Raw genomic sequence first — 24,203 nt, forward strand, 5'->3', positions numbered from 1 at the left:
TCTGTACAAGTAACTCAATTAGTACTGTCCTGCTGGTGGCACATGCCAGCTGGACTCTCATGCTGTATTTCCTGTTTTAGCCTGAAATACCATAATCATGACCGGATAATATGTGATAAGATCGTTCAGGATATCACAAATGCAACTTGATATCAAATTATTCTTGATCAGATTTGCAGGAAATACATTTTTCTTAAAAAGCAACAACATTAAATATCCATTCAGCAGAATACACTTAAACCAGATCTGTGTCAGTCTGGCTCAATAAGGAAATCATTTCTGTGTGATAAGGTTTAGTATGGTTTTATGGCTTTCAGTACAATGCTTTGACAGGAACATTGTCTTAATGAATGCATTTAATAATTGTTGTTCTTTTTATCTTTGGGCTTTAACAATATCGGACATGTTAAGGGCATTAAGTAGCAATAGTGTCAAGGTCAGACTGATACACATTAACCTGTGAATGGATAATAAAAAAGTTAGCCAGGTAACTAACAAATGCAGTGCTGTCATTAAGCAACTTTTATTCAAATTTATAGCAAGATGAAAATGAAAGATTGCATTGCATTTTAAAAAGCTACTCAGAACTTTGGTGTTTAGTGACAGCTGTGCAACCTTTTCCTAACTGCATTTGAAATCAATTGAAGGAGGATTGGCTCGGATTCTGGTGACTATATTAATCCAAGCCCAGATCAGAACTTAAAAATGTAAAAAATAATACGCTGAGAAACAATTTCATCTGTTTACAGTATTTACAAAAAGAAAAACGAATTCATGAGAAGCATCACATTTTTACTGTACATAAAAGCACAATCATTGATTTAATCAATTTTTTCTAAAGTAAACATTAAAATGTTCACAAAATTCATGGCAACCAGCTTCAGTTCACATTCTGTAAGAGACAGGAAATGATTAATTACAAACTAAAATTCTTTAAAAAGGCAGATCTTTCTGTAGTATTAAACTACAGCGTGCTAAAATGGAACAAAAATGTTTGCATGTGCTAACACTGACAATAACGCTGAAAGTTCATATTCTGATAAATGTGCAAATTGAATTTTGGTTGAGCTACATCTTTCGACTATTCAGTTTAATTACATATATATAATTATTGAATACAACACCTGTCAAATTCAATAGTCAAAAGATGTTATAGTACAACTTGGTTTGTGACATTAACAGTTAGATTTCCCTTTCATGAGATCACACATTTAAAGTTCTTTCTCACGTTTCCTAAATATAATCAAAACACTGCCTGTATTATGACCATTAAAAGACATGTTATAAAAAGGAATTTGGATGACAACTTCAGTCCATCTTTCCATTTTTTTTATACAGAAATCATTATTTACATAAATCCTGAGCAAAACTTTATCGAACCCACAGGAACTGAGGTTATTCTACATGTTCCCTGGGTGAACTATAGGCAGCTGCATTAAACTATGAATGTGAAGCCCGCTGATTCCGTTTAGAAAGAAGAGAAACATGGCAGTGAATTGGCACCAGTAGGTCAAAGTAAACCCCATGAAGGAGACCTGGTTCCACAGCCAGATAACAAAACTCAGCATCCCAGTAGCTGACAACGCAAAGGACAAAAGAACAAGCTGAGATCCGAAAGACCACTTCTTTCTGGAATGGGGATCTTCACAAACTTGGGAGACGATCAACAGCTCCAGTCCAAAGACAGCCGCTACAACCCCAAAAGAGACAGCTGTTCGGGAAAATATAAGTCCAACTTGCAGTCCATCAATACTGGCCACATTCAGATCTGTAGTGCAATTGGGGACACCATGCTGCTCAATGATGCAAAAGTGCCAAAGTCCAAATACTTTGGCATTAGCAAAAAGCCAATGGCCATCACACACAGAAATAGAGGACAATATGATGGCTAGTGCTATGCACAGAATAATTAAGCTTCTGGTGAAAATCTCAAGGAACTGCATTTTGGGTCTTCTGCAGGAATGCATCCCTTGTGTCTGAAAACAAACAAACAAACAAACCATTAAATATATGTATTACATTTAACCAAAGAAGTTCAGAGAAGTAGGTAGTATAGACAAACTGTCTGACAGAGGATATAATATGACATTTGGATTCCAAATCCTGTTTTCCTATGACACCAGGACATGCGAGTCACAAGGGCTCAATCAGAAACCCTGTTCACTGGGGCCGCAGCTGAATGACTGATTCTGTTCAAGTCAAACCCTGAGCAGAAGCTGTGCAACTGGCCTATATAAAATCCAAAGCACTTGTCACATAATAGGTGGAGCCTGGAGACAAATGAAGTGTTCTTGGAGAAAACCATGCACCTTGCAAGTATAAAAACCTTGACTTGTGGTTTATTTCATCCATATGGAAAACTGTTATCTCCCTGTGCAATCAATGTACCTTATAGTTATTGCTTATGTAATCATAATAACAAAAGTAACATTGCATTCCATAAGTATGTGAATCCCTGAGACTGCACAATGTGCAGAAGTCTCCTTAATCTTTAAAAACTTTTTTAGTCATACAGCCATGGATTGCTTCCAGTCATATGAAAACAGCCAGTTTTAGCTAATCAAGAAAACACATTGAAGGCCATGTACAAGGCATGCCATCTGCCAAGAAGCACTGTGATTAAAAAGGACTTAAAGTTACAAAAAAAACACATCTAATCTCAAATAAATAGCTATTGACTCAAATGTTTGGTTATGATTTTTTTTTATCGTCACTGTATAACCAGGGAACAGTTTCTTACAAGCTGTTCATTTACACATAGTTTCCTGTTACTAATATGAATTGCTAAAAAATACTACCTAAATAATTTAAATACACAAGCATAAAGGTGAAGGTGCACTATAAGCCTGACCTAGTGGTTTGATGATTTCAAAATAGTCGGAGGGTGGTTTAATTACTGTTTAGTGAACAAAGTACCAATAATTTAAATTTTCTTAGAGCCTTATAAGAATGTGAATTAATTAATAAATAGCAATATTTTAAATAAGTAAAGCTTTTCATCTATGTTTTTATTTTAAATTGTTCAATTGGACATGTAAGCCCTTTGATGGAAACAAAGGCTGCTATTGTATATTTAAACCTGTAACTTATACAGGTTGAGTGCTGTATAAATTACAGGAGAGTGCTCTACCTAGTGGACAAAGCGTGCACTACTTTCATCACAAATAACCATTTAAAAAAACAGAATAATACGAATGTTCGTGCTGACTGTATGCCACTTCAATCTATAGTACAACAAGTTCAAATAAACCTGCCTAAGTACATTTCTTGCTTCAATATAGCTTGAAATTGTAGTTTAAAGGAAAATCCATTTCATTGCATTTTGGTTTGTTCTTTTTAACTGCGTTACTGTCACAACCCCATAGTATCTGAAGGGAGCATGGCAGCCAGTCCGATGAAAATCATGGCACTGTGTGAATGTGTTCCACAACACAATGAAACAGTGGTGGATTTCTCATGGTCTGAGGCTTCTATAGACAGGAATGAAGCGGTCCATTGATCCCCCCTGCAACGCCCCCCTGGATAGGAGGTGTTACAGGGGCTGTAAACATCTTTGAGAGGTGAGGTGAGCATCTGTTGATTTTAAACGGATTCAATCTTGGTAGAATCACCGAGATCATTACAGCAGCAGTATTAAGCAGTTAAAAATATCTGGGATTGCAAGACCTTCTCAGACTAATATTAGCATCAAACAATATAAATGAAGAATTCTTTGTACTGGTACCACAATACTACACATGTGTTATTGTATTTACAGTAATGGCTGTGCTGTGCCACCTGTTTCTGAAACCAAAACGTATTTTGCTACAAAACTGTGCTGTTTATCATTTTAAGGATTTATTTTATTTTTTTGCAATAGCATGGCTACATCTTTTTTTAATTCATCCTTAAATTATACATATATGCATTGTGAATGTACTGTAGTGTCACTTCTTATTACATTATTTTTTTAAGGATTTGTTCATTATTATTATTATTATTATTATTATTATTATTATTATTATTATTATTATTATTTGTTTATTGCATACACCTTTAGCCAAGGTGACTTACAGAGACTAAGTTAAGTTCAAAGAAAGAATTGCACCTTCTATTTACTTTGTGAATGTTTGATAAAAGTTCCAAAACAGTTTAAGTTGTCATTTTTATTACGGATAAAGTCATTACAACTCCCTCTACCACCCAAAAATAACGTTTAATATGAATACATGAGATGTACTATATAGATTGCCTTTGTGTTGATATAATACAGAAAAGAAGGTTACAAAAAATGTGTATAGTACAGTAATTTAAACAAAAATGCATTACCTGTATCTTTATGGCTGTCATGTCTGCTGTGGAGCCGTCCTGTTCTTAAGAAAAGCCAGAAGAAAAACACTTGCGAATGAAATGTTGCGAGTCAAAAGTTCAATGATACATTGAGTTTGCTTTATGATTAACAAATATGTTTAAGACAATGCAAGTTTCCTGCTCAGGATAATGCAGTGGAACAGTGCACTTTGCATTGTCCTTGTGCTGAATCAGCAGGAACGGATATCAGTCTGCTGAGATTGTTAGCAAACTGATCACGAAGCAGTTTTAAGAGAAGAAAAGGAAAGGGCTGGTCTGAAGTGAGAAGGGAACTCTCCCTCTGTGCTCACAGTAGATCTTTTGTTGTTTTTTGCTCTCTGTGGTGTGGTGATTTGCGGGAGATGTCTGTTGTTGGGGTTCACTCTCCATTGACCATGTGTAATTTATTCTGGTGCTTTCATGCATAAATAAAGTTCTTCTACACTGCAGCCACTGGAAACAAGAGCGATAATCACGGTTCTATTTATCATCAGTCATGATTTGGAAATTATAAATCTTTGTAAAATTCACTGAGCAAACCTGGCGCAATGTTTGTTTGGTTTCATTAACATATGCTTGCTGCACATTCATTTGTTTATTGTATGGTAAATATTTATCAAAATGCAGAATTAGCTTGAAAAAAGCTTTGTCTGCAGTACATCGATAGAGGAAATGTTCTATTGGCACAAGCACTCATTTTCATGAATACAAATACTTTTGAAGCCAACCAGTCTCCAATCATTAAAACAAGTTTAACTAAAAACAATAAGTTACTTACAAGTTAGAGTCAAGGTTAAAATATACAGTTCAAATTCATAAAATGTACCAGCATGCAATAGCATGACAATAACATGGCATATTGATATGGAAATATATTTAAATCAGTGCTCCTTTTGTTGTTGTATTGTAACCTCACTGGGAAATGTGGGTTTAATATTGGTTACATGGGAAGAAATTAATATCCACCATGGAGAATTAAAATATGTATTTTTAATTGTGTCTGTACCATCTTGTTATTTTTTTCTTAATAGAGCTCTCAGAATCAGAACTGCAGTTGCAACAGGTACACCAGAGTGTAACCATTAATCTGTTCCCCTGCCACCACTCTAGCCTTAGTGGATGCTAGACATACTACATAGACTGTAAGAAACACAGTACCATATAGAGTAGATGTGGGATTTCTCACATTTACATGGGCTGAGTGTTGCAAGGGGACAGCTTAATGGTTGTACACTGTCATCTAGGAAGGCATACAGCACCTCAGGAAGTGACTCTGTTTTACTCTTGTGCTCTTCGGTGTAGTAACAGATATCTGTTTTAAAATGAAAATAAAGAGTGCTTCGTGTTTTAAAATCTCAATAGTGTTTTAAAATCCTACTCTGTTTCTAGGAGCAAACCCCACATCTCATCTGATTGTTCTGGTGACATAAACAATTCCTGTATGAAATGTGCATGTGTGTATTTGTTGGGATGATTTATCTTGATTCACTCGACAACCAATCCACTTTGATGAGTGGTGGGGTAGGGTGCCATTTTATAAGCACAATAACATACTCCAGGGGGTATACATATGATCCAATATATGCACACCTCTCCTTCTGCCAAACACCCCCAAACACGCAGATCCCGGACCATACTGGAACACCCTGTCGTATGTTATTGTTTCCATAAACACCACATTTATTTGTATGCATTATTAGACTTGAGTCTGGGTGATGGAATACTTTTATACTCAGGTGTGAATTAGTCTTTTATTGTCTTAGAAGCAAATTACTTGAAACCTTGTCAGAAAAAGACTTTCCATGATCTAGTCTTTTTTTCCCCACAGTAGTTACTCTAAACATGTAATTTGCTTTCTTTCTTTATTGTGTTAAGTCCTTATGTCATGAGCCGTATATAAACCATTACTAAGGTTTAACTTAACAAAAAAACTAAACTAAAAACACTGTATGCACGTAACACTTTTACATAATTCCTGCTTCCAATTTAAATAACGGCTCTCTGGTAGTTCAAGGACATGTTGGAGGTTTACCTTAGAAGTAAAGCAAAATTAATCTTAAAATAATAATAATACTTCAACACAGCGAAGCAGTAAAAAAGACAATTTATTTTGTCTTTAACAAATACTAGAACAAGATCAAGTGGTTTGTTTCTCCATATAATTAAACAAAATGCTGGTGGACAGTCTCTCAGACGGGTTTGCTGTTCAGAGTTGTTTTTTTTTTTTTTTTAACAGACTCACCACAGCACCTGTCATATAACATGCAACATACCAGGGATATTCATTAAGGCAAATCACAATACAAAAATCAGACACTGAGGTTGCAGATCAAGCGTTTGTTCCGATGAATACCGACAGTCTTTAAATGCCGTATTTTCCTTTTAGTTCTTCAACTTTCGCAATATAGGCCTTCATTGCATCTTCCTTGCCCATTCCTGGTAAGCAAAACAGGAACATCAAACATTATTATTATTATTATTATTATTATTATTATTAGGAAGTGTCCTAGTGCCAATGAAAAAAAAAAAATGAAAAAAAAAAAATCTCCTAGCTAGGAGACTCTTAGCTATGACTTTTTTTTTTCTTCTCATAGCTAGGAGATAAAAAGTCCTACGTATTTTTTTTGTTCATTTTTTTTTTTTCATTGGCACTAGGACGCTTCCGTATTATTATTACAGATGGCAAAGTAAAAAACAAAAAAGCTTTTTTTAATATTCTATGACACTCTATACCCCCTCCCCCTCCCCCTCCCCCCAATGTAAGCTTTAATATGGGTTACCAGTATGTGAATAAAATCTCACCAGGTCCTGGTTGCTTACTGTACTAAACAGGTTCGGAACCCAAGAAACCCCTTCTACAAACCATCACCAAAACAAATTATAAATATTACACAATCCTGTAATGCTGAAGCAACAACCTGTATGATGAAACAAGCGAAATGCTGCAAAGTTTGTGCAATCAGACACAAATCTTTTTTGTGACATGTCCATTTCATAATCCATAACTGATGGATACGCATAGGTGCCATGTATTGCAAGTACAGAAACCCGAAATGCCCCTTACCCTGAAACGAAAGACATTTTCTACTGGTAGAACTCTTGTGGGCTTAATCTCCTTTACCCAAACTTGTTCCACGTATATGAAATATGCTACACAGGGACGCTTAGTCACAGTTAAACAGTAAGAAAAATGCATTGCAGCCTGCGAGTGAGTTTCCCTGTGTGAAAAGGCCTGTTTAAATCTGCCCTCACAATTTCAATACATATATATATTTTTTTTTAATTCTTAAACTTCAGTGTCTATAGTCACCTAGAAATGCATGTGTAGTTGCTTTCAGGTGATCAGGTTTTTCATTTTGAACAAACCCACACACTTGTTTTCAATACAGACCTTTACGAGCATCCCAGGCGTCCCACTTGGCCTTTCCTTTGAAGTCCAGCATGCCAGGACGTGCTGCAAGACAGACAAACAGTTTCACACGAGATTATATTGGAACTGCACCACCAAGTGAATGAATGCACAGGACCCCCTTGTGAACAACAGGTCTTGTTTAAGGGATTCATCCCGGTGAAAATTTGATAAAATGATAAACTGAGCCGTGATATTATGATGACTGGTTGAACGGTTCTATTGGACGCAAAATGCAGATCTTTCAGGCATAATGCAATTACATACCCGTGTTGACATCTCCAACTGTCGCTTGTTTGAACAAACTGTAAATCTCCAGCATTTCCTGGTCTGAGGGCTGAGATTTCAAATTCTTGACCTCCTCAGCAGCTTTATCAAAGTCGGCCTAAACAAAATGATGAAACAGAACATTTTAGAAACTACAGTAATAAAGCCTCTTTCAGGAACAGAGTTTATCTTTTAATCTTTTGGTGTTGAAAAAGTAATCCACAACATACGTCAAACATAGAAATGACACAGTCCTTTAATGTAAGGTTTCTGCACCCATTCAATCAGTTCCTCTCAGCACTTGAAACTACAGCAGCTGCCTAATAATTACTGTGCCAAAAAGAGCAGACACTGACCTGAAAGTCTGCCAACTAGAACAAGGGTGACTGCAAAACACACAAAATCACTGTGTTAAGCAATAAGGCACAGATAAAAGAACTGTCTAAAAGCAGATAATTCTGAAAGGATTGGCCCATTTTTATCTCTTATGTTATAATCTCAGAACGTTAAGTACTTATGCAAGGTGGTATCCTGGTAAACAGGAAGACCTTAGATCAAGTAAAAAATAATAAATAAATAATGCAATAAATTTAATCCTCATAAAATGAAGGACAGACATGTACCGGTAATACACATTTCACCAGCATGAATTACATTTCAAAACTGCATCAGCTTTCAAGGTTTTTAAGAGTTTTTACACAAACATGCAATACATTATCCTTTCATTTCTTTTAGCAGAAAAAAAAGCTGACAATAAAATGATATCTGATAAAGCATTTCAGAAAAAAAAAAGATCTTATTATCAACTAATCTCCAGTTTGTGGTATTCTGCAACAAACTGCTTATCAAAAGTTAATCATTTAAAAAAAAAAGGCAGTTGGCAGCATAAAATCGGATTGCAACATGAGTCTGGGTAGTACCGCATCCATTTACACAGTACTTCAGGCACGTGGTCTTGTATCTCACCGCCTCTGTGTGAGCGGAGTGCGGCCGGATTTGATACATTATAATAAAATACCAGTACTCGGTATTAAGCTATTGAAAGAATACAAAGGGACTATAGACTGGCCATAGTTACTGTTGCTAACGCCAGGAACAATGACTGATTGTGAAACATTCCACTAACACCATCACGTGTTCTTCAACTGACCACTATCTTCTTATTCCAAATATAACCAATTCAGACATTAAGTATGGGTGCTAGGTCCTCGGTTCTGACGTTTACTTGTCTGTACTAAGCAGTTTCTGGCACTTAATTTAAACGACTTGGTACTTTAGCAAAAGTTACTAATGATACAAAATTAAAAATTAAAAATTAAAAATTAAACAACCAAAGACAACAAATCTGATTACATGCATTTTAGTGCTGCATGCGCACTCCTACAATTAAACCAAGGTAAGGAAATTCACATCGTGCCATGCAAAATCTATACTACACAACATTAAAAAGCAAAACGAGCATAACTGATTCGATGGGAGATGTCTTTTGACACCATGTATGTAAACCCACATGTCAAAAACGAACTGCACTCACTGCCTGACAGCTGCACAAATACCGCGTATTACTATCAAAACGATAACCATTGTTCATTCACCGCCCCAGCGTGCATGAAAAGACTTCAGTAAAAATACACATTTCAACACAGTAACTTTGATTCTATTTTTACCTGAGACATCTTTTTTTTTTTTTCCAGAGCAGGCCCCGTTGAAATCACTTTGTCTCTCAGTCAGCGAACAGACGAAAGCCGAGCACTTCCTCACTACTAAAAATCGTGAAATTGGGCAGAGAAGCGAGGGAGGACCCAACACGCTTCCTGATTGGTCGGGTCGATGGTGCAGCACAAACAAGAACGCTGTTTGGCTACATTGCCAGCTGGGGTGAGTGAAAGTGACCAATGAGGTGAAGCGTAGAGCACATAGCGTAGGTGGCATACAAATGTAGGTAATTGGGGCAGGAGTTCAGCAGGCATTCATGGAAACCGCAATCGCTCTATATGCGTGCAAGCAATACCCAGCTCTTAACAAATGACACGTATCTCGTTATCTTGACGTAACGGCCTGAAATGCCGAGATCAAACAAAACACATAATATCCAATTAACAGTACCGCAATTTAATTATTAACAATTAATTACGTTTAATTTACTTAAATTGATTTAGAATTACAAAATCAAAAATAATACATTAAGATGTACACATTGCTTCACCAACAGTGTTTTTTTTTTTTTTTTTTTTTGCCTAAAAGCATTAATTAATTATACTGTACGGACAGCAAAAACAGTACAGTATTCTCAATAAAAATGAATTTGCCACACCTCAAATGCAAACAAATCGGCAAAGCTCTCTAACTCCCCCTCAACTCACGATGGCGCTCCTATTTACAAACCAAAACGGCTTTGTGCTATTTAAGTCTTATCTATGCTCCTAGTCATGTTCCACGGTTTCTGCTCACAGTTGCCAAGTCCGCTTATGAGAGTCTCAGGTTTTTTGTAATTGGCTTACATATCAACCCCTAAGTCTATACCAGTGAGATCCCTGCTGAAAAACCTTAACCTAGACCAGTGGTTTTCAACCTTTTCATCTCCAGTACCAGTGTTTTCAGCAGGGACCACCAGGTGTACCAGTAACTATGTGCAATCTTAAATTGCTGTTGTAAAACCGAGACCTACCCCATTAAAACCAGGTTTGTGTCTGTACTCGCTTGTTTGTTGCCTCATTCTGCTGAATGGTTAATCTATTCATGAACTCTACATGTTTTTGCAAGTGTTGTGTATGGAATTGGTGACCGCACCTTCAATTGTGTACAGTTGTACAGTAATATGGAGACAGCATGCTGCAGCTCCCATGCTCAGAGTTAGTGACGTCCTGATCTGACAGCATGTAACACAGACAGCTCTTATGATTTACATACCGTTTATTCTTCAGTAAAACAAGTTTAAAATGCAGTGAGTTCGTTCTGCTATAGGCCTATTTACGATATCCACAGCAAGCACATTGTCATATATTTTCATTAGCACAATTTGAGAGCTAAATTTAGTAAAGGGTGTTTTTTTTGTTTTGTTTACTGGAATCAAGTAAGCTGCAGTACACAGTACACTTCCTAATTACAGTCCCAAGCATTTCTGTGTGTTCGCCTTCACATTTTTTAAATGGTCAGTTTGAGAAATAAACTTAGTTTTCCCTGCAACAGCTTTAGTACAAAAACATTGGTTTATTGGAGTTCGTAAAGATAACTTTTTTCCAGCTGGGTTCGGTAACCTTTTCACTTCCTTGTCTGTTTAATTCTTGCGCTTTTTGCTGCATTACAGCCCTTCATTAATTATTTTCTTTATTTTAAGAGTTTCCAGGGTATTTTGTTAATGGCACGTGTGCAATACACACACCTTAATTGTATTCGTATTTGTTGCTGTTCTTGTTCTACGTTTCTTAAACGCAACTGTTCATTTTAAACAACTTTTTTACACAACAGTACCCACACATGTTTGGTCACCATCACAACTGTTGCAAGAAGCCGGGGTTCCGTATTCTGCTGATGTTAATATACCTCTCTGCTCTCAGCATTTTTATTCGATCAAATTGTTACCGTCCTTATCGCACGTCTGTTTAAAACATGAATACGTCATGTCGTATTCGTAAATATTGACACTTGCTTTTAAGGAAGATGCAGCATTTGTGTGCCTATAACCCCTAAAACAGTTGTCAAAATGGTGTTTGTTTGTTTTATTGTTTTTTTTGTTTTGTTTTGTTTTTTTGCATTTGTAACCATTTTAGTCGCAGTCTGGCGCCCTGCATCATAATGAATCATTCTTCTGTGATTCAGTGGTACAAATAGTTTGATACATTTTACGACAGTGTGATTGAGGGAGCATTGTATTTTGAGGAATCGTACCAGTGGCAAACCTATGGAAGGCCATCTGGGTCAAAACGCGTTGTGTGGTACACGTTTCAAACATTAGCTACACGTACTTATTTGGACCAATCACAGCACAGAAATGACTACGTGTACCAATTTTTAATCGGTACGTGTTCTAAAAAATGACACGAACGTTGGTGTCTAGTCATTTTACATTACCCAGTGTTTATGTAACATCACTAACATCTTCAAATACTTCAGATGCAAACATGGAGAAGCCACTAACATACAACCTAAAAGCATTAACATAACTACATTGCAACATTCCAGCAACATCGTTAAAAGGCTGTGTCAGTGGGTATTAACAGTTTTATTTTACAACAAAATTCCACTGTATTGTACACCCCAAAGTATAAAACGAAAGTAAACAAGGATATGCAAAACGTTAGGAAATGAACAGACAGAAGAACGAATCTAACTATTATTGAAAAACTGAATTGCATCTGCCACCGTTAATAATAATAATAATAATAATAATAATAATAATAATAATAATAATAATAATAATAATAATAAAATCCACTAAAAAGACCACAATCATGACGCACATTGCATTATAATTATTATTCATAACTCGCCATTTAAAAAAGACCCAGCGATTATTGGAAGTTGACAGATGACAGAAATAAATAATAATAATAATAATAAAAAAAACATGATACAGGAAAAGTAAAGACACATAAAAAACAACACTGTACAAATATAAGTTTTAAAAAAATGGAAAGGCAAGTTTAAACAACGTATGTTTTGAGACGGCTTTTAAAAATATTCAAAGGCTCAGAATATCTGATCACTTAGAATAGCATGGCAAATGTGAGGCGACTTTTCATTGGATAATTTAGTACACATAGTACATTCTTTAAATCAATTGGCTCTTATTTAATTTCTAAAGAACTGATTGACCCAAATTTGTACGTGTAGTAAAAATAGTACGTGTCGTTAACAAAATAGAACGCGTAGTGTATCACAGTACTACGCATAGTAATTTATTTGAAACGTGTACTAAACAGCACACGTTTTTGACCCAGATGGCCTTCCATACAAGCCTGTCGCGTACCACACGTTGAAAACCACTGACCTAGACCACTAGATTTCGTTTTTTTGGGGGGACGTGGGAGAATCAAGATTTTTGCACATGGCTGACAACACTGACTTAGATTTAAGGGCTGTGCACAACTGGAGCTAAGCAGCCACACGAATACAGCACGAGTACATAAAACAAAACAAAACAAACAAACAAAACACAACTGTAGCTAGTCATGAAAAGAAAATACTGTCTGCTAGTACTCCTTTTGTGGAGAAGAAATAAATAAAACAAAGAAATAGTCTGGGTACACCACACACTAAAAATAAAAATGTTTCATCTGGTTTAACACGTAAATCATTAAAAAAGAATACATCTACACATATTTCTTTGTAAATACTGAGAACATTGGTTTAATATACTTTTTAAAATTGATTTTCAGTTTTAATAAAATCTTCAGTTAGTGTGTGAATGTGATTATTATAATTGATCAACATTATTAAAACAAAGAAGCGTCATTTTACAGAAATACGAAACCAGTGTGTGGCGCTCTCCGTCACTTTGATTAAAGTGAAATAAAGAGAGAAAGACATACCATCAATTTCCAATTGTTCTGTTATTTCTTAGCATATGGCGTCTTTCTTTGTATTGTCTTTATAATCACTGCCACTGGCATCATAAAGAACATTATATTTTTCGACTTTAATAATTAAATTCTCATTGCTGTCCATTTCTCTCTTATTTCTGTGGCAGTCTGACAGCCTTTCCTTGGACTCTGCCCGAGTAATGACGTGTTGTGTTCAGACACATAGAAGGCTCTCGCAGACAAACCGTCAGTTTGAGACAAGGCAATTCTATCTTTGGAGTAAGGGGGGAGTTTGCGTAGCAGCTACAGGAATATAGAATGGTAATGTACACCTCTTCACGGTCATATTTTGTGTTTTATTTACTGCACTGTACCAAAACAAAATGACTTTAGAGTAATAGTATTTAGTACACACTTTTCTCTTTTGGCTTTTATGTACTGTATCAATTAGTGAACCACAAGTAGACTTGCTACGAAGTGTCCTGTCGCAAGCAAAATACTCCAATGTTGGTGGTTCTTTATGATCTGGGGAGAGATCCTTTTAGTTAATTAATAAATCCATGTTGTTCGATCATGCACAGTTGTTTCTGGTCCTAAGTATAAAAATATCTCCTCTATTACTCTGACAATCAGAATTTAAAAAAATAAATAATAATAAAAAAAAATCCCTTTGGCCTTTTCAGACAAATGAATTAGTAATGAGTTTGGAAGACGATGATAAACTCCTATTGAGAGAAGATACCACTTTGAAAGCAGCAGCAGTAGGTAAGAATAAATCCAATGACTGTACTGTAGTTACACTGTATGGGTGTGGGGGTTGTGGTATTAATTTAGTTTCTTAGTGAAGGTATTGAAATATTCCACATTTTAATAATAATGACTTTTGTCTCTTTTTTTGTAGCAAATGAAACAGAACTAAGGAAGGAAGGAAGATTACGAAAGATACAAAGCAAACCCCACAACTATGTGGTGAAAGGGATATACATTCACAAAGTGTGAAACAAGTGCATTCACGTAGTTTGGGACCCGGCTAAGGTGTCTGTATTGTAGTGCAGACAAATGTGATCCAGACCGTAATTGCAAGTAATACGTTTCTTTAATAGTTCCAAACTTAAACAAATTAAACACACAGAAGTTCTTCACAGTTAATAACTACTGACATGAACACAGTAAAGGACCGTTTGCACTGGAACTCAGGTAACTACTTGGTGGTTTTCTTCAATTTCCCTTTTCCTTGTGTTGGTTTGTTGCTGTGTCCCCTTTTCTCTCTTTCCAGGTTCTGGGGAGCTTCCAGCAGATGGTGCTGTGGAGTCAGGTTGTAAACTCGAACCGAGTGCAGCGTCGCGTTCTCCTCTGCTATTTTAATTTCGCCCGTCGTATTATCAGTTGTTCCAGCTGTCCATTCAGGATACTGGGCTGGAATCGCTTCTACAGCTGCCTTTATTGTTGGGCTTGTACTCCTGTGTCTGCTGGCTGTTTGCAGCATTAAAAGATCGTTTGTTTTTTTTTTGCATGGAGAAGTGCTACAGCTGCAGGTCTACCTGAAGGTCTGCAAAACACCACTGCATCACAGCTTGCTTTTGAAGAGGTTTGATATAACAAAAGTGCAGTGTCTCTAAGTAATCTTTAATTTGACATAATTTCTCAGTACATTTCCTGTGCGTTTACTTAATTATTCTGGGCACTTATTATTTTTATTTTAACCTTGTTGACAAGCCATTTTGTTTAAGCCCAAGTTTTACCTTTTGGGGCACAAGCTTTCTCTCCTAATTAACCTTGATTGCCACCATATCCCCCCTGTGAGCCAAAACAATTCAGTAACAAAATATTACTATTCTTAAATATTTCCACAAACACTGGTAGAAATTTACTGGAAGCATTTAGGCTTTATCGGTATAGTTAAGTAGTGGTTAGGGCTCTGGACTCTTGACCGGAGGGTTGTGGGTTCAATCCCCAGTGGGGGACACTGCTGTTGTACCCTTGAGCAAGGTACCTAGATTGCTCCAGTAAAAACCCAACTGTATAAATGGGTAATTGTATGTAAAAATAATGTGATATCTGTATAATGTGAAATAATGTATAATGTGATATCTTGTAACAATTGTAAGTCGCCCTGGATAAGGGCGTCTGCTAAGAAATAAATAATAATAATAATAATAATAATAATAATAATAATAATAATAATAATAATAGTCATATTTTTGAATTGCCAACTCGTTTACTGAAAGACGAATGTCTACATTAACACAGTTTGTAATTCATATTCCAAAAAACACAACAGAAAAAAAACAAGTTTAATACTGCCAGACTTATAATTAAGTTCTCCATGTATTTTATATAAAGTTAAGTATTCTTGATTTGATCAGTGTGGATTTTCTTTAGATTATTGCTGGTAAATGCATTATGTGTGCAAGATAAAAATCAAAGAATGCCACATCTTCAAGTGAACAATGCATGTATATAAAAATAAAAAAGCGACCTGTTTGTAGCTGAAATGTCATGGTCAATAATGTACACTGCAGCTTGATGTTAAAGCTCAGGCTGATTTGTATAACGAAACAATAATGAGTTATAACACAAATTGAGGTAATTTAATATCCGTACATTGACCTTCGGAAAATCAATTGTAATTCTTTGGAAAATCAATTGTAATTCTTTGGGAAATCAGTTGTAATTCTTTGGGAACTGCATTTCCACCTCAACTGGTTCAATGAGGAGGAAGGCCTGCTTAGTTTACTACCTTTGTAAGGGATTAGCAATATTCTGTCATGGAAACTTGAGATATGTTGCGTTACATTAGATTGTACAATGAAAGTGTAATATTTTTTTGCCTTGCAGCATGGTGTACAGCAAAGTCATTTCAGTGTTTTTGACCTAGATATCAAAGTTAATACAGCAGACAGCCCAACTACTACTTAAATTGAGAGTTTTAGGGGAGAGTAGAAGTATGCAGTAACAGTGTGTGTGTGTCTGTGTCTGTGTGTTTAGCACGCACTGTTTCTGTCACACATTGCTTGTGTCCTCATTGCTGAAGTTCTCAGTGCAAAGACCTGACTCCTCAGATAACTGGAACCTGACGAATCGTCCCTTTTCCCAACCTCTTCGGATCTGTGTCAGCCTTGTATTCACACAGGGTAACTGCAGGCCCACTTTACAAAGCAGGACAGCAAAAGGAACAACCAAAGCAAGTGTGAATGTTGGAGGCAGGTAGAACTTGTACTGGCTTTGGTCAAAGGCTTTTTTCCACCCAAAGGTTAGTGTGTGGAGTGTGGCTATTACCAAGGCAGTGTATCCCAGTTTGGACTAAAAAAAAAAAAAAAAAAAAAAAAAAGTCAATATAAATCATTCATAGCTTTAAAACAATCAGAATTCTAACGTAAAACTATAAGCCACTAAATCAAGCAGACAAACGCTTACTAGTGCGTTATAGTTTTACCTAATAATAATAATATTGAATACATTCCGATTTTAAAAAGCCCCAAAGATGACAGATCAATCCGTTTTGGAATTGGCGAAAGCTATCATATTTGTTTTTTCTGACCTCTTTTGACTAGTTGGTTTCATAACATTCAAGTACAGAATATTAACCCACAAGAGCTGAGTTCACAAATGCCAGAATGAAAAATAAAAATGTAAACGTTATTTTAGCAGAGCAGGAAAGACCGAACCCTTCAGGTGTAATGTGACCTACAAGCTCATGTGAGCGGTATGAACTTGTAATTTAGCTTTACTTCAGAATATTGTAATTACTTTTAGACCTATACAAGGAAATGATTTGCAGCACCTCTTATTTGCATTTTTAGAGCTTCCACTATAGATGTATGAAACTTTTATTTCAAGTTTGATAAACATTAAACCAAAACATTTACAAAACCAAGAATTAGAGTAATTGCTCTATTAAATTAATCCTGGGAAGGCAGTAAGGGGTGGCACCTCAAAAAATCACCATGTGCCCTTTGAAGAAGAACTGCTGTCCTTTCCCACTTAGACAAGGACTTGCTTCGTATCAAAATAAAGGTCATCAATTTAAGTTTAATTACATTACAGTGTTATGTGGTGTAGGGAATATTCCTGGTGAGTCCTCCTGCATTGAAAGTTAAACATTAACACTATTCTCAAACCAGCTAAGCAACTGGGATACTTGCCCATGAAGTTGTACGTGCAGCTTGTAAAAAATACATTCTGTTTTAATGTCATCTTCTTCCACAGTGAAAGCCCTAGGTATGACAGGCACTGCAGATTTCTTTGGCTCTGAAGGAGTACCAGTATGTGACTAATCCTACACTGGGAGGATTAGCTGAATGTAAATACCAAGAAAAGCTCAAAAGCAGCAAGAAAAACTAAATCCCTTATAAATTGAACCATTATTGCATGTACTTAATACAAACTACTTTGGCGATGACTAAGAAACAATATTGTATTTAGTCTCTTCCTTTTTGACCACCCACTGATAAAGTGTAACGCAGACAAATTTTTCAGTTCTTGAAGGTCAAAAGAAGAGGGTGTGTCAGTATGACAGTACATTTTCATCGAGGCGTTTCCGTAACACTATAGTGGTTTCCATATCTGAAATGGAGTTTGGGCAGTTGAAGCAGCACATTTACAAAAACTTATAAGCTTCTCTTACAGGAATGCTTAATGATCAACAGACTAATTAAAACTCACTTGAATGAAGCTAAACTCTCTCCAGTTAAGGGAATTCCCAACAGAGGGCAGTGAGGCGACTGCTAGCAGGGAAAGAGCAGCCAGGGCCAGAATTCCCAAGGAGATGTAAAGTTCCATCCTCCAGACCCCCTCCTCCATCCAGGCATTCTCTACACCATCCTTAACCTGCCAATGGAAATATCAGTGACTTATGGAACAGGAAAGCATACGAACTGTCACTTTTAGTCTTTCTGGAATAAAGTTCATTATATTATCATCCTGTGGAACTATTTTGTAGTTATTAATGTGGCCCACTGGTATAGGCATATTTGAGGTATAGAACTGAATTGCAGCTCGGGCAGTCTGTGCAAAATCTTGCCTGATTTTTTTTTTTTTTTTTTTACAGGCCCCAGTCTGCACTGCCACAAAGATGCTAATCTTTATACAGGCATCAGCACACTTTAAAATCATTAAAATCCTATTGACGCCCTTGTTAATCTACTGCTCCATTGATATAAGGAAACAACAGAGAATTTGAATATCCTTTACCACCAACCTGGTCATTGCTAATTATGGGATGTCTGTGGCCCCTCCCAGCATGTGCTACTGGGTGTGGGTGAGGAGGTAAGTGTTAACAAATAGAATGTTGCCAACTGTTTCTACCGCAAGACATCCATAAAATTGTGTGATACTGCTGAATGAATATATCTAGAGGACATTGGGTGCCTGAATCATAAAATATTAAAAGAACCATACATTAATTAAATGTCTTGCAATGAAATAGTATACGTTCTAGATACCAAAATACAAAGTAGTTAACTTGTTCTTTACGTGTTCTTTACATTTTCAATTGTTTTCATTGGGTTAAGGATTCTATTGTTTCTTTTTAGTTCCTTGCCATGTAATGATCTTTAAATGTGTCATTAAAATACAATTCCACAAAGGGACATAGCATTGTCTTGATTCAAAATAAAAAGACAATTCCCTTTTCAAATGTCACATAAAGGAGATTAAAAATGAATGCAGAGTCCCAAAGTGAGCAAAATGACCTCTGCGATTAGCAGTTCTGTTTTTCCAGACATTTTAAAGTCAAAGCATTAACTAAAGGAGATTCAAGCACCATATATGGTACTAGTGTGCCTAAAGAATTTTATCACAAGTTCACTACTTCATTTAGAGAGCTATTTATAAAGAAATCACTGCATTTATTTGTGTAAACCTAGACTCAAGCTCAATAAAAGCTGTACTATAAATACATTTTTTTATTACATGTTAATACCTTGGTACACTACCATATTAAACTCTTTTTACCAGTTGAAATTGATGACTTCTGTTAAATTGTGCTGGGTTTCATACTTCTGTAATAAAAAAAAAATTAAACTACAGGGTCCCTTGACTGGGCTGCAAGGGTATTTTATGGAAGGGCTTTATAAAGACACCTTGTCAAATTGTTTGTCTACTTTTACCTGTCTAAAGGCTGCATTCAACAGCAGATAGCGAGCGGATCTCCGCATTGGGAGGCACAGACTGTACACAGCATGCAGTGCAGCCGACAGAAAGCTCAGCAGGCCGATTTGCTTCCTGTGCTTCAGCCACTGGTCCAGCCAGCCTGGGAAGCGCCTGTACTTGGTGCCGTATCGTAGCTGCAGAAAGGCTGCCAGGACTCCAGGCAAGTAAACCAGGGAAAGCATTACGTAGGCCACACAGGGCAGCGTGACGTTAACAAGTTCAATTGGCATTTTGTAAAAACAGTTCTCCCCCTTGGTTACGTAAGGATGGATCACCCTTCTGGTGAAGTTATAGGCATAGAAGAACACAAAGAGACCCAGGGAGAGCATCAGTGGGGTCTTCCAGGATGGGAAGAGGCGCAGAGGGATGTTTTCAATCTCTCTGGCAGACGACAGTGAGCCCATATCCACAGGGATGAACCCCATGCTGCGTGCAATCTGACACACTGTACCTCTGGCCTCTTTGTTATCACTGCAGACCAGGACCTGTGGAGGCAAGAAGCAGCGGTGTGGGTTTTTTTTCTGAATTTGTTTCCTATTTAGTGAATTTATCCTACAGTGGAATGCATACAATTACCTGCTTGTTACCATCTTTTGGACCTGACTGCAAAGCCCAGGCTGATATAACGTTAAATCCCTTCACGACCATACATTTCGGGAACAGTGAGGCCAGGTACTCTGCATTTGATTCATGATGGTGGTTCAGCTCTGTATTGTTACTGACATCGACCAGTATTTTACCCACAAGAGCCTCCTTTAGATCACACAGCGTAGAGTAGTGCTCCCGAAACACTGCCACGAAGATGACATCCGTCTTGTTTACAGCGTTTTCTTGCGTAGTGACTTCAGCTGTAGCAGGAAACAGGGCCACGCTTATTTTTGGATTCCGGCTCCCAACCACCACCTTAAACCCAGAGCACACAAGGCATGTCGCTAAAGAACGGGCAAAGTCTCCACTTCCCAATATCCCAACAGTCATACCACTCAGCTCTGAGTAACTCTGGTCACTCTCAGACTTTCCTAACAGAGGTTTAGACATTTCTCCACGTGCGATTCTGTTTGTAAAAGGAAAGAGAAAAAAGTAGAATAGAAACATGTCATTCAACAATAGTGGTCCTTAACAATGTGCAGCTGTATGATTAAAAAAAAAATCAGTTTGGTTCACCTACAGGCACCCTTACTAAGGTTTGTTTTACCTTAGTAACATACTGGATTTCCTCTACGTTTCATCTGCAGCATTTATCAGAGCATAAACTATTGTATTAACTTTTTGAAGAGAGCTGTGTGTATTCATACTGATGATGCACAGTTCATAACTCTGTAAGTTTTACAAGGTGATCTGTTCCTAATAAATCAGATAAACAGCTCTCCCAAAAGTGTGACAAAGTTACTGACTATCAAAATCAGGCAATGAGGAAATAATCATGTTCCAAAATAACCACGACAGTGGCAATAGGACACTGTTGTAGAATTAATGTCAGTCATATATGCTTAAAAACTTAAAAAAGGAAGCTTGAACAAGGGAAACCCTTGGCAAAGAGCAGGAATAGTCCAATGCAAGCTTCCCACACCTTGCCTCATAAAAAAGTCTTGGAGGGACCACCCACTTTGGAAGCCAGGCAGCATTCCAGCATTCTGCTAAATAATTCCATCTTAAAGCCTGTCCAATCCTTGGCCCCCTATATGAAATTGTGTAGGCTGGAATTGATCCTCTAGTTTTTATAAGAGTCTGCTAACACAGTCATTAACAGAAAATCAAGATGAGAAGGACAGCGGGTCAGTCGACCCCATGTGCCTGTTTAAAAAGATCTCGGGGAAGTAGGGCGAACCTATCTACTTTAGCTGGCTGAAGGGAAGGGCATACACTTTACTGTACCTGCACCCCCCCCCTTCCTGTACATACATATATAAATAAAACATAGTGTAGAGTTCTAGTTTTAATAGAATGAAATTTGAAAATTCAAAAGTTATACACATCTTATTAATTATCTGTTGTTATTGACTAGTAAAAAAAAAAACATTACATGCTAAAGGAGGCAGACAACAAACAGATGGAAATGTCTCAAATGCATTAATCCAGACAATCTCTCTCAAAGCACAACTGTTTTAATAATATCCGAGTTACAGTCTCTGTATATGCAGGGAGGAGAAAAGTAGTCAGTCAGAAATAACAAAGCTTCCACGGCCATTAAATGCGGTATTTCCAGTCTGTCTGGTTAATCTTATGTCTGGTTGGGATTTTTAAAAATTAAACGGCATTGGGTTTTTATGTTAAATATTAAAAGAAAGACATTGGGTGGTATGTGTTGAATCATATTTCTGAGTTTGTCACTTTGCTTTCAAACTAATACAAAAAGCTGCTAGTGCTGTATTTTATTCTGTATTTTCTATGCTTTAGATGAGTTTTTGTAACATGTTACTTAACATTGTCCTTCCCAAAGCACATTCTGTTACATTAAGTTATTGTAGCATGAACAGATTCAATTGAAATTGCATTACACATCATCCATTGAGCGTTGCAGTACACTGTGGGAAGCATTGTGTTTTGTTTTTTTTATATACAAAATGAGTTCAACAATCTCTTGTTATCTCATTGCGATACATTCTCTAGCCTTGACATGTCTGGAACATAGTAGGCCAACTAATCTCTTACGTTTTTCTACAACATCAATTAAAGTATTACAGTCTCAACTTTAGCAGAATCCTACAATTATTTAAAAAAATGATACCTATTAAATCGCAAATGTTTTGGAAAAGTACAAAATCACACAATTTCATCATAGAATATACAGTTAATAAAAATGTATTTTCAATCTTCTGCACAATTTAGTTTTCAATCTGAAAAAAAAAAACGTGGGAGGCAAAATGACTATACATTTTACAATTTTATAATTACTTTATCTTATTTGTTCATACCGATACATACAAATATGATCACATTGCAGCCAAATTCAAAAATATTTAATGTAATAAGTAAATGAATATGCCATGTAATATGAACTAAAATTGGTATTAGGCATTAAATCATGATCAATCCTAACCTTGTTTTCACTGCCCAGAAATAGCACAAAGTAAAACGCTACCAGTTACAGAGTTAAGAGGATAGCTTTTTTGTCTCTAGAACTTTGGTTCCAATTTCAGTGGAAACTTTTTTAGCTGACGATTCCTGCTTTGATCTTTCGTTTCAAGTAAACTGAGCATACAAGCTAATCTACAGTACACTTTGCCAAACGAGCCACAACCTAGAAAACCAGAGAGCAAGAACAAATGATATAGTTTTAAATAATAGACAATTTAATTGCCTTTTAGTAGAAAAGTTGTGTTCGGTTTCTTTTTATGTTTACTCACATAACTTCAGCAGCGCAGCGTGCTCACTCAGAAAGTTCGCTGTGACCTCACTGCGCTCTGCCCACCCGAAGGTAGGTGGAGTTGCCTAGTACTGGATTACAGTACTCTAATCGTTGTAGTGTTGGCTGTAGATAAAATGGGCGTGCTTCTTGTGTTTATCTCATTTTCAAACACCTCTTGTCATTAACGACTAAACAACTGGGGAAGATAAAAGCAAATATTCTGTCTACAGATTTACATTTAAAAGAAAACGTAAAATAGTTTGTATTAGAGAGTTACATGTTTAATAATGGATCATTTACCGCATTTTAATTACATATATATATATATATATATATATATATATATATATATATATATATATATATATATATATATATATCAAAATAAGCAGGCATATGTTTACCAGCAAAATGCACCATGGAGGCGAGCATGGAGTAATATGATGGAGGAATACTGTAAGGAATATCGACTATCAAAAGTAACCAAGCACTTGAGGTGTACCGAAATTCCTTTTCATGGAAAGAAAGCGGTAAACTAGCGCTGTATAATCTATAGTCGGATACTCACTGCAGTTTTAAACAATAGCCACTAGTAGTAGGGACGCACTTTTGTCATGTTCCGGTTCATAACTTAAATGACAAAGTCCCGCCTCCTAGCTACGTTTGATTGGTGCTTCTGGTGTATATAAACAATCTATCCCGTTTTTAGTCCATGCGATTGGTTTCCATTTGACAGAGGTAGGATGTTAATATGAGACGCTGGTGACAGGATTATGCTTAAGTGTTGATATTTGGAGCGTAGTTCAATCACTGTCATGGAGATTCTAGATAGCAACATTTGTATGCACTAGACCAGAAAGACATGAAACAAAGTAACGATGTGTAACGAGAAGCAACAGTCTTACGACCTTTTAAAAAAAGACAAGGTTACGATTATACCCGAATCTAAAGGGCCAAAATGCACCTGGTGTGGTGTGTGCGTTTCCACGTCTGTCCTGCTGGTTCTTCTCGTGCTTGTAATGGCAGCTCTAGCCGCTGGACCTCTGCATGCTCAGTGTTCTGTTAAATGGTGGGTATTCGGTCCAGGTTAATATATTAGTTTGTGTGCACTCGTATCAGGAGGTTCATGGGTTGTAGTATGAGTAAACTAGTTATAATAAACGTAACAGTCCCA

The 24,203-nt window shown here is 36.6% G+C and overlaps 3 protein-coding genes and 1 long non-coding RNA gene across 5 annotated transcripts; 1 reads left to right on the forward strand and 3 right to left on the reverse strand.

Annotated features, from left to right (window-relative positions):
* Positions 1 to 777: 777 nt before the first annotated feature.
* On the reverse strand, positions 778 to 6,265 carry LOC117412486 (voltage-dependent calcium channel gamma-like subunit). Its single transcript, XM_059032395.1, has 2 exons — positions 4,309 to 6,265; positions 778 to 1,976 (listed from the first exon to the last, which is right to left on the reverse strand). Exons 1-2 carry the CDS (start codon positions 4,327 to 4,329, stop codon positions 1,401 to 1,403), a joined length of 597 nt encoding a protein of 198 aa, XP_058888378.1. The 5' UTR covers positions 4,330 to 6,265; the 3' UTR covers positions 778 to 1,400.
* A 151-nt stretch (positions 6,266 to 6,416) lies between these two features.
* LOC117412494 (acyl-CoA-binding protein-like) lies at positions 6,417 to 9,830 on the reverse strand. Of its 2 annotated transcripts, none has more exons than XM_034020951.3 (4): positions 9,673 to 9,830; positions 8,006 to 8,123; positions 7,721 to 7,783; positions 6,417 to 6,765 (listed from the first exon to the last, which is right to left on the reverse strand). In XM_034020951.3, exons 1-4 carry the CDS (start codon positions 9,679 to 9,681, stop codon positions 6,692 to 6,694), a joined length of 264 nt encoding a protein of 87 aa, XP_033876842.1. In that variant the 5' UTR covers positions 9,682 to 9,830; the 3' UTR covers positions 6,417 to 6,691. The 2 variants fall into 2 exon arrangements, with proteins under 2 accessions (XP_033876842.1, XP_058888379.1); XM_059032396.1 differs by lacking the exon at positions 9,673 to 9,830 and adding an exon at positions 8,236 to 8,259.
* A 3,958-nt stretch (positions 9,831 to 13,788) lies between these two features.
* On the forward strand, positions 13,789 to 15,302 carry LOC117402138 (uncharacterized). Its single transcript, XR_004544415.3, has 3 exons — positions 13,789 to 13,848; positions 14,211 to 14,292; positions 14,429 to 15,302. It is a non-coding gene; the product is annotated as an uncharacterized LOC117402138 (long non-coding RNA).
* Positions 15,303 to 15,820: 518 nt separating this feature from the next.
* LOC117402123 (metalloreductase STEAP3-like) lies at positions 15,821 to 23,147 on the reverse strand. The gene is made up of 5 exons (XM_034002996.3): positions 23,028 to 23,147; positions 20,257 to 20,734; positions 19,638 to 20,165; positions 18,193 to 18,357; positions 15,821 to 16,830 (listed from the first exon to the last, which is right to left on the reverse strand). The coding sequence occupies exons 2-5, from the start codon at positions 20,716 to 20,718 to the stop codon at positions 16,531 to 16,533; spliced, it is 1,455 nt and encodes a 484-aa protein (XP_033858887.2). The 5' UTR covers positions 20,719 to 20,734; positions 23,028 to 23,147; the 3' UTR covers positions 15,821 to 16,530.
* Positions 23,148 to 24,203: the final 1,056 nt, after the last annotated feature.

This window comes from Acipenser ruthenus, chromosome 10, assembly GCF_902713425.1.
Source record: "Acipenser ruthenus chromosome 10, fAciRut3.2 maternal haplotype, whole genome shotgun sequence".
Lineage (NCBI taxonomy): Eukaryota > Metazoa > Chordata > Actinopteri > Acipenseriformes > Acipenseridae > Acipenser > Acipenser ruthenus.